Raw genomic sequence first — 13,957 nt, 5'->3', positions numbered from 1 at the left:
ACCCACCACTGTCCTTGATCCAGGGCTGCAGGGCTCTTGTCCCTGGTCTTGCCCTTAGCCATGCACATGACAAACACAACCGCTATATGGCATCCCATCAGACCCTATCAGGGCCCCAACAGAGAAACTGAGATGGCCAACTCCACAGAGTAGTAGATGGCTGCTCTCCAGGTCCCAAGCCACACTGGCCTCAACCAGCGGAAATTCTCTGTGGAGGTGCCCAGCCTGATTTTCTTATAGTATGGAATTTCAGGATCACAGTGCAAGGATCACAATGAGAAGACCTTTGGGGATCAGCTCTTCCTTTCAAGAAGAAAAGAGATAAATGTCATGTCAAAAATGGCCCATAAATACCTTAGAAGCTTTGAGGTAAACAAACAAAAGCTTTATTATTATTATTATTATTACTTCATTAAAAAATAACAAGACATCCAAAACAAACTGAGAACTTGGACCCCCTGGGTCCACTCTGCATTAAGCAAAGTAGCCCCACAGGAAGATGGCGCAGGTCATGCAGACAATGCAGTTGACATCCAGAAGGGTTTTCACAATGGGGTTTTCCTCCAAGAAATCTATCACGGGTTCCACTTTGCCTGGGGGCTCCTCTTTGCCCTTGTTCTCCATTCCACAGAGCCACAAGATGGCCTTCACTACTTTGGACCGCTTTGGGGTCACATCACCTAAAAAGAACCCAGCAGAGAACTGTCATAGAGATGGGCTTGGTCTCCCGGAGATGGGAGAGCAGAGCTAACCTGAATGTGTTTGTGCAGTGGGAAAAGCACTGGATGTACGTGTTCCAGAAACACAGTGCAACCTCCACATCCCTGGGTTCCACACCCACAGAGCCAACCAAACACCCATCATCGATGTTTGGGGGTGGGTTGGGTCCGACTTTCTTTTTTTGACATTTCCCCTAAACAATATGGTATAACTCTTCACGTAGCAATTACATTGTATTAGGTATTACAAGTAATCCAGAGATGATTTTAAGTATGGGGAGGATTGCAAAATTACTTACATATAAATGCCAAGCCCTTTTATACAAGGGACTTGAGCACCTGTGGGTATAGGTGTCCCCATGGGACCTGGAACTGGTTACCGAGGAACAACTGTGTTCATTAATACTTAAGTCTGGAAGACTTTAATTCTGCAAGATTGGTATTTTAAGACTCTCATTGTCTTCCAAGAAAGAAACTGAGGCTCAAACTAACTAGAGTGAAGTCACACCCCTGGTAGGCAGGGACAGAGTGAATTTATGAAATCTGCCACCTCCGAGATTAAGGACACCTTCCCCACACTGAGAATCCAAGCACCAAATTAACTTTGGAACTTCCTAATAACTTGCTTTCTGCATCCCCTATGTCCTCACACCGAGAGTCAAAGCCAATGGGCTACCCCCCAACCCCTACCCGTGACCTCACAGGCACCAGGGAACCTGGGACCGACCACAAATCTGCATATGTATATTTCCGGCCTTCTTTTCTCTCAATTTCCTGAAGATGACTATTTGAGAATAAATCTCCTCTATCTTCCTTCACAACTGACTTGGAATAAACCTATTTCTCCTGCCCATTTGACTCCCAAGTATTTTTGGAGGGAAGGCCCAGCCCAGTTAGGACCCAGCTCTGACCCCCTATGTCACAAGGCCTCCAGAAGGCGGGAGGGAAATGAGCCCTTTGTGGAAAACTCCATTTCTCTGCAAACTCAATGGCCTGTCGTGAGTTGACAGGGGACGTATCTGAGCCACAGGAGGCATATTTGCAACATGTTAAAAATCATCTTTGCCTCTATCCAGAAATACGCTTTCCTCCGTTTCTCTTTAAACACGTGGCCCTCTGGAGCTCCCACTTTGGGTGGGCACAGTTCATATGCACAGTATCCAACACCACCACCAACACAAAGCCATGACAACCCGCGGCCCTGGGGACATGGAGATAATGAAGCGGGTGGGGACGTGGACTAACTGAAGGGCGCATCCCGTATCCTCTTAAAGCTCTGAGTGACTCTCGTCATGTAGACACATGGGCACAAGTGTTACCATTTTTCAAAAGAAGATGGAAATCTGGAATCCTATGTGAAACCTTCCAGTTTTTAAATGTCAACTCACATCTCATTAAAACAATAGGTGCTGAGGCCAAAGAGGTCAGCCAGCGGCCAGTTTGAAGCCACTCATTTAGAGAACACCTCTGTGATCTGGCGCACCCTGAGGATACATGAATGACGTTTGAGTGGCCACCTAAGGGTCTGCTGTTAGTGACCATCTGAGACTTCTCTTCAGAGTTATAGGAGAACCCCTTCACGTGGCTAGAGAGTGGAAGGACCAAACCTTGGATGCTAAGATTTCAAGTCCATCCCATTTTCTGACTTGTGATTTGATAGAAAAACTTTCCCTTAAACACAGAATCCTTCCCTGGCTCCTGTTGTAACTAAGGGAAGAGGCAACTCACAGCTGTGGGGTTTGGACATGTTTTCTTGAACAATCTCATTCTGCATGCCGGTGCTGGTGGTCTCTGGGGTCCCATTCTGAGATAGCGTAAGAGGCAGGGGAATGGCTGGTGGAACCGGTTCCTTCTGGACCCTGGGGTCGTGCCGCGTAAACCAGGTCAGGCGACTGACCTAAGGAGCAGAGGTGAATTGTGAGGTACGGGTGGGGGCCCACCATCTTTCCTTCACCTCCCCTGCCCAGCCCCAAGCTCAGCCTTGGTGCCTGCGGTCTGCCCAGTCTTGCCTTCCTGCCCCAGCCCTGCACCGCATGGACATTTCCCTCCCTCGCTCCCCGATCTTTCTCATATGGCCTTATTCTGGTTCTCAGAGCTCCACCCTAGCGCTAGGGTATTGTGGGACCCAGGGATGGACCATTTAGGCCGGGCCCTTTCTTTGGCCATAGGGATTAAGTTGGTTCATGGATGAGCACACATCTTAAGCTGACTCCATCAATAGGAATCAGCAACCCCGCTAGAAATCTAGGACACAAATGCTTTTGCTTTTCCTCAATGACAGTAAAGGAGGATATATTCCTAAAGCCACACGGCACCGTAGGGGGCCCAAGATTGACACAGAAAGGAGAGATGGATCTTTCCTGAGTTCAGAATCAGCCTGTCCCTGAGGCCCCAATGCTGGACTTGGGTTTGGAACCTTCAGCCCTCTTTGTCACTTGCTATGAAGAGTCTCAGTGGACATAGCTGTCATCCCAGACGTACCATCTCCTGGGAGGGCGGCTCGGTGAACCAGCTCACGGTGCACACAGTGATCAGGGTGGCCGTGGACAAGATCATGGAGAAGTAGAGGTAGTGGACGTCCCTCACCACCGCAGGGCGCTCGTCGGGTTGATCACACAGCGGCTGCACGTAAATAAAGTCTAGGACCAGCCTGATCAAGCCTAGGAACAGGCCCAAGATCAGGCCTGAGAAGGCACCCTGCAAGACAGAGCACATCACGGGCTCGGGCCTCCGGGAACCTCAAGAAGCCAATCAGGAACTTGTCTCCCCCCCCCCTTTTTTTTTCTTTTTTGGTACCCAAGATTAAAACCAGAGGCACCACTGAGACACATCCCCAGCCCCCCCCCTTTTTTTTTTTTGTATTTAATTTAGAGACTGGGTCTCTCTGAGTCACTTAGGGCCTTGCTAAGCTGCTGAGGCTGGATTTGAACTTGAGATCCTCCTGCCTCAGCCTCCCCAGCTGCTGGGATTACAGGCGTGCACCCCTGCGCCCGGCCTCCTTTCCTTTCTTCAAAGACCAGGTAATGCCCTCCCTGCGACTTCCTTGGCAGAGCTCACTCTCCCTAATGACACCAAGTCCAGCCCATGCTTGGGTCTCCCTAGACCCCTGCCACCGTCTTCTCCCAGTCCTCCGGGGCAGCCCTCGGCTCTTGCACGGTGCGGCTGCCGCAGAGCTACCTTTTCGTTGGCCCGCCTCCAGAAGCAGCCCAGGATGAAGACCACGGCCACCGGCGGCTGCAGGTAGGAGCTGATGGACTGGATGTAGATGAAGAGCTGGCCGCCCTGGCTGGCCTGGACCGCGGGGATCCACAGGATGGACACCAACACCAGCAGAACTACAAACACCCTGGGCCAGACGGAGAAAGACCCAGGGAGGGTCATCCCCCCCGAACATGGACTTCTTCTTTTTTCTTTTTTAACACAGTTTTGTTGAGGTACAAATCACATAACCACAGAACTCATCCCCCATAACTGTACAGTCCAGTTACTGTTAGCAGATTTGTAGAGTCGAACCACCATCACTACAATTGACATTTAGAACATCCATCACGTCAAAAGGCCCCCTGGGCCCGCTGACAGCTTCTTCCTGCGCTGAGCCTATGCAACCACTTACAGGTGCTCTGTCTCTGCAGATGGCTTTTTGGGGACATTAGCCCTAAATGGCATCACCTGGGATGTGGTCTTTTGCAGCTAGCTTCTTTGGTTAAGTATGTCTGTTACGGCACGTCCCTGTTGGAACATGTATCACTATTTGATTTCTTGAGATCCTCCTGCCTCAGCCTCCCCAGCCACTGGGATTGCAGGTGTGCACCACTGCACCCAGCTATTTCATTTCTTTTTATGGTTGAAAACATCCCACTGTCCTGGGTCTGCCATTCCCTGTCATGGATTTTCCTTTGCCAGTTGATGGACACTTGGATTGTTTCTCTCTTTTTTTTTTTTTTTTTGGCACTGGGGTGGGTATGTTTTGTGAAATGCATATATCAGTTTCTGTAGAGACACATGTTTTCATTTCTAGAAATGCAAACTGCTGGGTCTCATGGTAAGTGTATGTTTAACATTTGCAGGAAACTGACCATCTGCTGTGGAGCACTTGAACCATTAGATTTTCCCACCCACGAGCTCTAAGAGTTCCCATTTCTCTTCTTTCGTGTGTCTTTTTGATGAGAGGCGCTGGAGTGGTTTCTCACTGCAGTTTTAATTTGCATTTTTCTCATGATGAATGATGTGGAACATCTTTTCATGGGCTGATTAGCTGTTTTTTATTTTTGCACGAGGGATTGAACTCAGGGGCACTTGACCACTGAGCCACGTTCCCAGCCCTATTTTTTATTTTATTTAGAGACAGGGTCTCACTGAATTGCTTAGGGCCTTGCTTGTGCTGAGGCTGGCTTTGAACTCGTGATCCTCCTGCCTCAGCCTCCCAAGCTGCTGGGATTGTAGGTGTGCATTTACACACCTTTATTAGCCATTTCTATAGCTTCCTTCCTGAAATGTCTAATCAAGTCTTTTGGCTTTAGAGTCCTTCCTATATTCTAGATTATGAATGCTTCGTTTTATAGGAAGTGAAAATGCTTTCAATCCTGATGAAGTTCAATGTGTTTTTTTTTTTTTTTTCTGTCTCCTACAGATGGTTCTTGGGTGTCACATCTAAGAACTCTTCCTAACCCAGGGCTGAAGAGCCTTCAGGGCGCATCTCCTTGAGTGACAGAGCCTCCAAGGAGCTTATTTACATGTATTTTACATAAAATTTACATGCCACTCATTTCAGCTCCTCCCATTAGACATCAGGACTTTGCAGGAGATTTGGGTGTAGAACTCTTTCTCCAATCCTCCCCTTCCCTTCCCTTCTACCTGGATACTCCTATCAGGGCCCTCCCCCTCTGACCTCCACCCTCCCGACTTCCCACATAGGGTTATCATTGTTCCTTGATTTCTCCTCCTCTTCCTCCTCCCTTCCTCCTCCTCTGGCTCCATGATGGCAAGAATTATGTCTTTTCACTGCTGTATGCCAGTTCTGGGTACACAGTAGGTGCTCATTGAACATCTCTTGGATGAACAACCTACCAATCACTCATGGCATCCATAGAGGACACTGAGCCAGCCCGGGTACACTGTTGGTGGGATGGTGCCCGTGGGTAGACTCAGCTCCCTTCTCCCTGACTCTACACACCCCCCCGCCCGACCCCACGTTGGAAGACCTTACCTGCCCACAATCATGAGCTCCTTCTCAGAGGCCCGTGGCCGGATGTGGTTCCACAGATCCATGGTGAAGATGGTGCTGGCACTGTTAAAGATGGAGGTGAGGGAGGACATGAGAGCCGCCACCATCACAGCCATCATGAGCCCACGCAGGCCTAGGGCAGAAGGGAGGTCTATGGGCCTCAGGTTTCCCGCCAACGGCTTCTGCCTTCACTGGTGACTCTGGTACCCCAGGCCCAAAGCCAGCTGATCCCAGTAGGCAGAACCTCAGACAGGACAGCTGGGCCGAGCTCCCGGTTATCCAGGGCCTCAGCATTTCGTGGGGCTGAGGGGGATCCCTAGATCTGGGGCTCAGCCACTGAGCCCAGAGCCTATCCCTGTCCACAATGCTCCCATCGTGGCCCTACCTCAGATCAGAACCCATCCCTGCTCTCCCTGCTGGGTCCTCCAGGGGCTCCATGTAGGGCTGAGGGGACATTACCTGTGGGCAGCAGCTCCAGCACCAGCTTGGGGTAGGCGATGTCGGAGCAGCCGGAGGGGTTGCTGCAGACCTTCTGGCAGATTTCTGGGTGTGCACAAGCCACCTGATCTGCAGAGGAAGCCCAGGGCCCAGAGTTGAGCAGAGAGACCCTCAATGCCCCAGGCCTGGCCACAGTGTGGCCTGACACAGGCCAGCACCAGGAGACAGGTTTACCACATGAGTCCATAGCTCAGGGACACAGAAAGGGGCCTAGACTTTGTAGGCTGTGACCTTGTTACTTAACCTTTCCCAACTTTAGTTGCTCTATCTAGAGAACTGGGAAAACAACACTTTATAACATTATCATGAGAATAGGCTGAGATGATCCCCAGAAAGCACTCAGCACGGATCTGATACGCAGGAAATGCAGAGAAGCCCTGGCTGTTATTGTAACCCACATAATACTGAGACACTGTGTGGCCATTCTGACCACCCTATCCTGGATCAGGATCCACACCCCCAACCCAATGCAGGAGGAGACTCAGAGGCCATTTCCATCTGTACTGAAGTTTGTCACTGTCTGATACATGGCAACCACACCTTGTTCATTTATTTATTTATTTTTTTTATACTGGGAATTGAATCCACGGAGCTACATCCCCAGTTCTTTTTGAGGCATGGTCTTGCTAAGTTGCCCAGGCTGGCCTCGAACTTGCGTCCTCCTATCTCAGCCTCCCAAGACTCTGGAATTCAGACATGAACCTCTATAATCCACTGGCAAACACAGTTTAAATTCCTCTTTCCCTTATCTTCTCAACAGCTCATCGAGTTCAACGGCTACTCCTTATTTTAAACTGGGGTCTCTACCATGAGAGCTCTGTCTCTCTGTGTGTCTGCAGCAGTAGAGATTGAACCCAGGGCTTCACGCATGCTAGACAAGCATTCTACCACGGAGCCGCACCCTCAGCCCGTATTTCCAGACTTTTTTATGGGTTCTTTTGAACAAGTCCTTAACAAGACTCCTAAAGCACAAGACGTAAAACCAAGAATCAATAAATGGGATGGAATCAAATTAATAACTATCACAAAGAAGCCCAGGCCCTCCCTTGGTTTAATCCACAGTCCTTTCTCTTCATCCAGATGGGTGACGCTGTGTTTCAGCCCATCTTTTCTGGTGAGTGGCACCTACCCTGATCCTCAGGGAGCCCTACACGGTTCCTGCCAATCTCCTCCCTGGTTCTGATGCAACAGCAAAGCCATGATGACCATCTGGCTGAGGTCTGAGTTTCACGAGTGTCTTCAAATGCACATGTTCAACAATATCTCTAGATAATACATTTCACTCCTGTATTTTTTATTTGCATTAAAAATGGTAATCAAGCCCGACACCGTGGCTCATGCCTGTCATCCCAGTGGCTTGGGGGGTGCCGAGGCAGGAGGATGGCGAGTTCAAAGTCAGCCTCAGCAATGGGGAGGCACTAAGCAACTCAGGGAGACCCTGTCTCTAAATGAAATACAAAAAAAGGGCTGGGGATGGGGCTCAGTGGTCGAGTGTCCCTGAGTTCAAAGCCTGGTACAAAAAAAAAAGTTAATAGGTAAAGTTAACAGGTAAACAGGTAAAGTTAACAGGTAAAGTACATCACAATTTTAAAATCCAGTATTATTGTATCTTCATTTTCTTTTGTTGATGAGCAGAAGATCTAAGGAATGGAACTAGCCCTTTCGTCCATAGCGGGGCTCAAGGGCTTCTGGGTAATGTCTTCTCTCAGCTGGGACCTTTCCTCCAATGACATTCACCAGTGGGAGAGAAAATGTGTGCTGAGGCCAACATCAATACTACTAACAGCAATTACTTTGGAATAAAGTAGATTCCCCCCAAACTCAAAATTAAGAAGGCAGACCCAGAAAGTCTGAGGAGCACTGGGAAGAACCACTCTCTTTGAGATAAATGCTTTGAGGAGGTCAAAGTTCTCAAGTTTTTATTACTCTTCTGAGAAAACTTGGGAGAAGATAAGATAATATTTACCTTCCTATTCTCAGAACGCCATCAAGTGGGCCAAAGGTCTGGTTCAAGCTCAAACCTACAGGAGTTGGCCTCTGTTATCTAAGAGGCCCCTGTCTCCTAGCTAAGAGAGAAGGAGCAAGGGTCTCCCCAGGTATCTCACTGTTCACTGAAAGTTTTCCTGACTCCTGATAGAAGTGGATCCTTCAACCACGGGACACGGGACAGATGCAAAGTTTATAAGGCACATCTGTTGAAGACAATTGTGTGTGTTCCTTCAGCCCCAAAAAGGCTCATGAGACTGGGATAGAGCTCAGCTGGTAGAGTGCTTGCCTCGCATGCACAAGGCCGTGGGTTCAGTCCCCAGCACCACACACACACACACACACACACAAATACAAAAGAAAGAAATATGCTCATGAGAGGGCAGGGGGTTGGTTCAGCTACGTTATAAATGACATCAACAGCCTCCTGATCATTAGCACCCATTCAGTAACATCCACTCACCTGTGGGTTTACCAACCACTTCTCTTAGAGAGCTCCAGACCCCCTGCTGCTTAAACTAAATGATGCCCCAGACAAAGTCAGATCCAAACAGGGCACAGACCCTCCTTTTCCCACAATGCAACATTCCTGGAAGGTTTGCTATGACTCAGACTCTACAATAAACACTGTGCACAGGCCCCTAATTTCCACAACTCTGTGGGGAAGCTGGGGGCTATTATCCTTATTTTAAAGACAAGGAAACTGGGGCTGGGGTTGCCGCTCAGTGGCAGAACGCTTGCCTTGCACATGTGAGGCAAGTGTGAGGGATTGTATCTCATTTAACAATGATGGTTGATGGGCTGGTTGACTGCTAAGAGGGATGATCAGGGTCTCCTTATCGATCTTCCAGATCTCAATTCAAGGCTCGTGGTGGGATTTCCATGTCTAAGAGTCAGTTTTGGAAGCAGATAGATGCCTTGGTTCAAATCCTGGTTCACCCAGTAACTACTTCAGCAAACCACGTACCCGAGGGTACGAGCCTGGATTCCTTCTTGCTCCTCAACCCTCGCATTCAACCCATCATTAATCTCAACGACCCCACTAGAAAATACATTTTCAAACCTATTGCTTGGACCGACTGTGGTGTCCTCAGATGGGACGCTGTCAGAGGCAGCCCTGTCTGGCCTTCCCTCCACTCTTCATGTGTGTTTCCCAGCTCTTAGCACCACCAGTGATTCTCTCGCTTATCTGTCAATCAACCAATGTGTTTACTTTATCTGTCTCTTCCAGTGCCACGATCTAAGTCCCACTAGAAGGACGCTCTGTCTGGTTCACTAAGGTGTCTTCAGGGTACTAGACGAAGGCCCAGCAGATAATTGGCTCTCAAACTATTTGCTGGATCAATGGAAGAAGAGCTAAATGAGCAAATCAATTACTTCCTCTGGATTTTAATTTCCTCATCGGTAAGATGGGAAGGGCACTAATAGCACTGACTTCACAGTGTCCTTTTGAGGATGAAGTTAAGCAACGCAGTGGTTCCTTGGTGTCTGGGGGGATTGGTTTCAGGACCCCCTGTGGATGCCAAATCTGCAGATGCTCAATTCCATCTATAAAACAATGTAGTGTTTATATATAACCTAGGCACGACCTCTTGTTTACTTTAAATCACTCTACATTACTTATAATGCCTGATACAATAAAAATATTGTTATATTGTTTAGGGAATAATAATAAGAAAAGAAAATATGTACATGTTCAGGATAGATGTGATTTAATTTATTATTATTATTATTATTATTTTGGTACTTGGGATTGATCCCAGGGGCACTTAACCACTGAGCCACATCCCCAGCCCTTTTTATTTTTTATTTTGAGACAGAGTCTTGCTAAGTTGCTTAGGGCCTTGCTAAGTTGTTGAGGCTGGTTTTGAACTTGCCATCCTCCTGCCTTGGCCTCCTGAGTCACTGGGATTACAGGTGCGCACCACCACACCAGACTAAAGTGTTTTTGATCTGCAGTTGATGGAATTCATATTTATGGAATCCAGATATATGGAGAGCCAAGAGTGCATGTATAAAATAGCAACTGGGAGAATTTACAAAGTGTCTCAGTCAGTCTCGTGTCACTATAACAAAACACTAGCTGCAGGCTACTTACGAGCTAAAGAGAGGTTTATTTTGGCTCATGGATCTGGAAGATGGGGTGGCCCCATTAGTCTGCGCTTCTAGTGAAAGCAGCAGATCATAACAGGAGCATGGAGTAGAGCAAATGCTATGTCTTGAGCCAGGAAGGAGATAGGAAGTGAGAGAGTGAGAGCGAGAGCGAGAGAGAGCGCGAGAGTGTGTGAGAGAGAAACTGGGTCCTATAATCCCTCTCAAGGGCACCCCTCCAATGACCTAAGAACCTTCCACTGAGTCCCACAAGGTCCACAGCGCTTGACTTTACTGTCCCCTGGAGACAGCCTTTGCATATGGATCTTTGGGGACATTCACTCAAAACACAATATATCATGCTTGCCGTGTGCCAGGACCTTCTTCAAACCCGATAAAGTATCATTATCCCCATTTTACAAGTGAGGATACCTCCAGGCGTGGTGGTGCACACCTATAATCCCAGCAGCACTGGAGGCTGAAGCAGGAGGATCACAAGTTTGAGGTCAGCCTCAGCAACTTAGCAAGGCCCTAAGCAACTTAGCAAGATCCTGTCCCAAAATAAAATATAAAAAGGGCTAGGGATGGGGCTCAGTGGTTAAGTGCCTTTGGGTTCAATCCTTGGTACAAACCCCCAAAACAAACAAACAAAACCAAGCGAGGAAACAGAGCCAGGGGAGTTGAAATGACTTACACAGGGTCATACAGCTCGTAAGTAGCAGAGCCAAGACCCAGGCCTGGGCCGTCCAGATCAGAGTCCGTCCCCATGACCAGCGCACTCTACTCAAGACCGCACGGGTCTGGCCCCCAGCAAGCGCACTGTGAATGTTGCTTATGGCCACGTTGTTTGTTCACACCTCAAGCCTTGCTCGACAGCTGTGTGTTTTCCAACAAGGTACCACAAACCCCAAGATTCCACTTCTTGTCTCCCTGAAGGTTCTTCCAAGCCTGAGCCCCTTGTCTAGAGGCAGGGCCACTTACAGCTCCCCTGGGCTGGAGAAGCAGGAGCCCAGAGTTTAGCACCATGGACAGCACCCAACTTCCCTTCCCCGGCGCTGACCTCCTGATGTAATAAGGGCCCTATACTCCTTGGACTAAACTGGGCCAACTGCAGACCACCCCGCCCTCCCTTTCTTTAACACCATGAGGATAAGGCGCAGGGCAGGACACGTTCCACTGTCCACTCCCCTGCGAGTTAATGACAGCCTTGATTGAGGGCAAGGATGGGAGCTTTCTTCTGTCCGGGTCCCATGGTGATGTCCACTGACGTCGCCTACTACAGCGTTGTTACCCCCATCGTACAAACCTAGCCCATTGCCACAAAAATAAAACCAAGTGCCGTGCTCCAGAGACCCTGATGTCCTCTGATATTTGTCAAGAAAAGTACGAATAAAAATGGTCCCACAGGCTGGGGTTGCCACTCAGTGGCAGAGCGCCTGCCTGGCACGTGTGAGTCCCTGGGTTCCAACCTCAGCACCACACAAAAATAAATAAATAGAATTTTTAAAGGTACTGCGTCCATCCACAATACATTTTTTAAAAATGGTCCCATTGGTCCACAGTCACCAAACTCCTGAGCTCCAACACCAAAGCTTGAGAGGAACTTTCCCATGAGACATCAGAAAACCGACATCTGCAAATGCACCACTTTAGCCCAACTGTGAGATAAAAATATTGTTGACAAAGACTCCTCCACCTCCCATTGAATTTTCACTGAATGCGGCTCGGGACACCTATTGGACTTGTCCATTGAGCCCACACTGGGGAACGACATGAGATCAGCAGGTGCCCAGGACCCCTGCCACACTGTCTTGGGGGCCAGCAGCTATGTTTAGAACACCCTGAGGGTCCCAGACTCCCAGACGGGGGCCTCCTCTCCCAGCCGTCTCCTCACCTGGAAAGAGGACGCGGCTCACCATGCCAGGGAACACCATTATGAACAGGGGAAGCACCTTCAGGTACGCGGCCAGCAGGGACCCTCCTTTGGCATGGGACAGGTTCCTGGCAGCCAGGGTCCGCTGAACGATCACCTGGAAGAGAGGAGGATGGGCAGCAGCTGAGGTGGCTGGCTCGGAGGGCAACCCGGGTGTGCGTTGGTCCTCGGCAGGTGCGGTAGGGCTTGGTTTGCCTTGGGTGAAGAGGTGCCTCTTGTCCGCCTGGTCTCACTGGGCAAGCTGACTCCTCGGCCCTCTCCCTCTCCTTCCATCTAGAGGCGCCAGGTCTGGCTTCCTGTAGGGACTCTGGAGATGGACACAGCCTGGGTTCCAATCCTGCCACCCCACTTCCTGGCTGCGTGACCCCCAGCAGACAAATTTACCTGTCTTTGCCTCAGTTTTCTCACCTATAAATTGGGGATAATACCAGGGCCGTTTTGACAACTGAATGAAGCAAAAGGGTTTAGCATATTTAAGATGGTGTCCGGCACATGGTAAGTGCCCCATAAAAATCAGTGGCTGTTATCCACCTCTAGTCTCTCAGATATGTGGATTTCTAGAAATGTCCTTTTAAGGGACTTAAAAACAGTATACTACAGGGACACAGCCACATCCATATTTACAGCAGCACAATTCACAATAGCTAAACTGTAGAGCCAACCTAGATGCCCTTCAGTGGATGAATGGATAAAAAAAAATGTGGCATAGATACACAGTGGAATACTACACTCAGCAATAAAAGAGAATAAAATCATGGTATTTGCAGGTAAATAGATGGAGTTAGAGAAGATAATGCTAAATGAAGTTAGCCAATCCCAAAAAACAAAGCTGAATGTTTTCCCTGATATAAGGGACTCATAGTGGGGTAGAGAGGGAGAGCACGAGAGGATTAGATGAACTCTAAATAGGGCAGAGGGGTGGGAGGGGAAGGGAGGGGGCAGGGGGTTTAGCAAGGATGGTGGGATGTGATGGACATCAGTATCCAAAGTACATGTATGAAGACACGAATTGGGTGTCAACATACTTTATATAAGATATATGAAAAATTATGGTATATCTGTGTAATAAGAATTGTAATGCAAAAAAACAAGTACATGTATAAAGACATGAATTGGCATGAACATACTTTATACAAAGATATGAAAAATTGTGCTCTATATGTGCAATAAGAATTGTAATACATTCCACTGTCGTGTATTTAAAAAAATAAAATCAATTAAAAAAAGAGAGACAGAAAAAAAAAAAAAGAAATGTCCTTTTAAGTTTAAACTGCTACTTTTTCCTATGGGTAACCAGAATCCTCACTAAATCAGCAAAGAATCCTTAATGGAGGAGCATCCAGAAGTAGAATTTGCCTTGAACCTCACACCACACTCTTAATAGTTTTCCAGTACGTTTGGATGAATACCCAGTCGTGGATTATTGCTTCCTTAAGGTGCCAAAAGAGTCAGGCAGGAAAGAGTTCGATCCCCACCCAGAGGGTGTGGCCCTCTACAGGAGCCCCC

The 13,957-nt window shown here is 48.4% G+C and overlaps 1 protein-coding gene across 10 annotated transcripts in view; it reads right to left on the bottom strand.

Annotated features, from left to right (window-relative positions):
- Positions 1-474: 474 nt before the first annotated feature.
- Slc5a11 (solute carrier family 5 member 11) overlaps positions 475-13,957 on the bottom strand; it is a 39,478-nt gene continuing 25,995 nt past the window's right edge. For 7 of the 10 annotated variants that reach the window (XM_026392111.2, XM_026392105.2, XM_026392106.2 and 4 more), the window contains 7 exons: positions 12,413-12,548; positions 6,403-6,510; positions 5,926-6,076; positions 3,897-4,065; positions 3,201-3,416; positions 2,448-2,616; positions 475-680 (listed from right to left, as the gene is read on the bottom strand). In XM_026392111.2, the coding sequence (XP_026247896.1) occupies positions 475-680; positions 2,448-2,616; positions 3,201-3,416; positions 3,897-4,065; positions 5,926-6,076; positions 6,403-6,510; positions 12,413-12,548 (1,155 nt within the window). The remainder of the gene's footprint in view (positions 681-2,447; positions 2,617-3,200; positions 3,417-3,896; positions 4,066-5,925; positions 6,077-6,402; positions 6,511-12,412; positions 12,549-13,957) is intronic. The other 3 variants (XM_026392109.2, XM_077802559.1, XM_026392110.2) reach the window with 1 other exon arrangement.

Source organism: Urocitellus parryii, chromosome 9 (genome assembly GCF_045843805.1).
Source record: "Urocitellus parryii isolate mUroPar1 chromosome 9, mUroPar1.hap1, whole genome shotgun sequence".
Lineage (NCBI taxonomy): Eukaryota > Metazoa > Chordata > Mammalia > Rodentia > Sciuridae > Urocitellus > Urocitellus parryii.
Note: the sequence above shows the minus strand (reverse complement) of the source record. Positions and strands in the feature narration are given on the sequence as shown.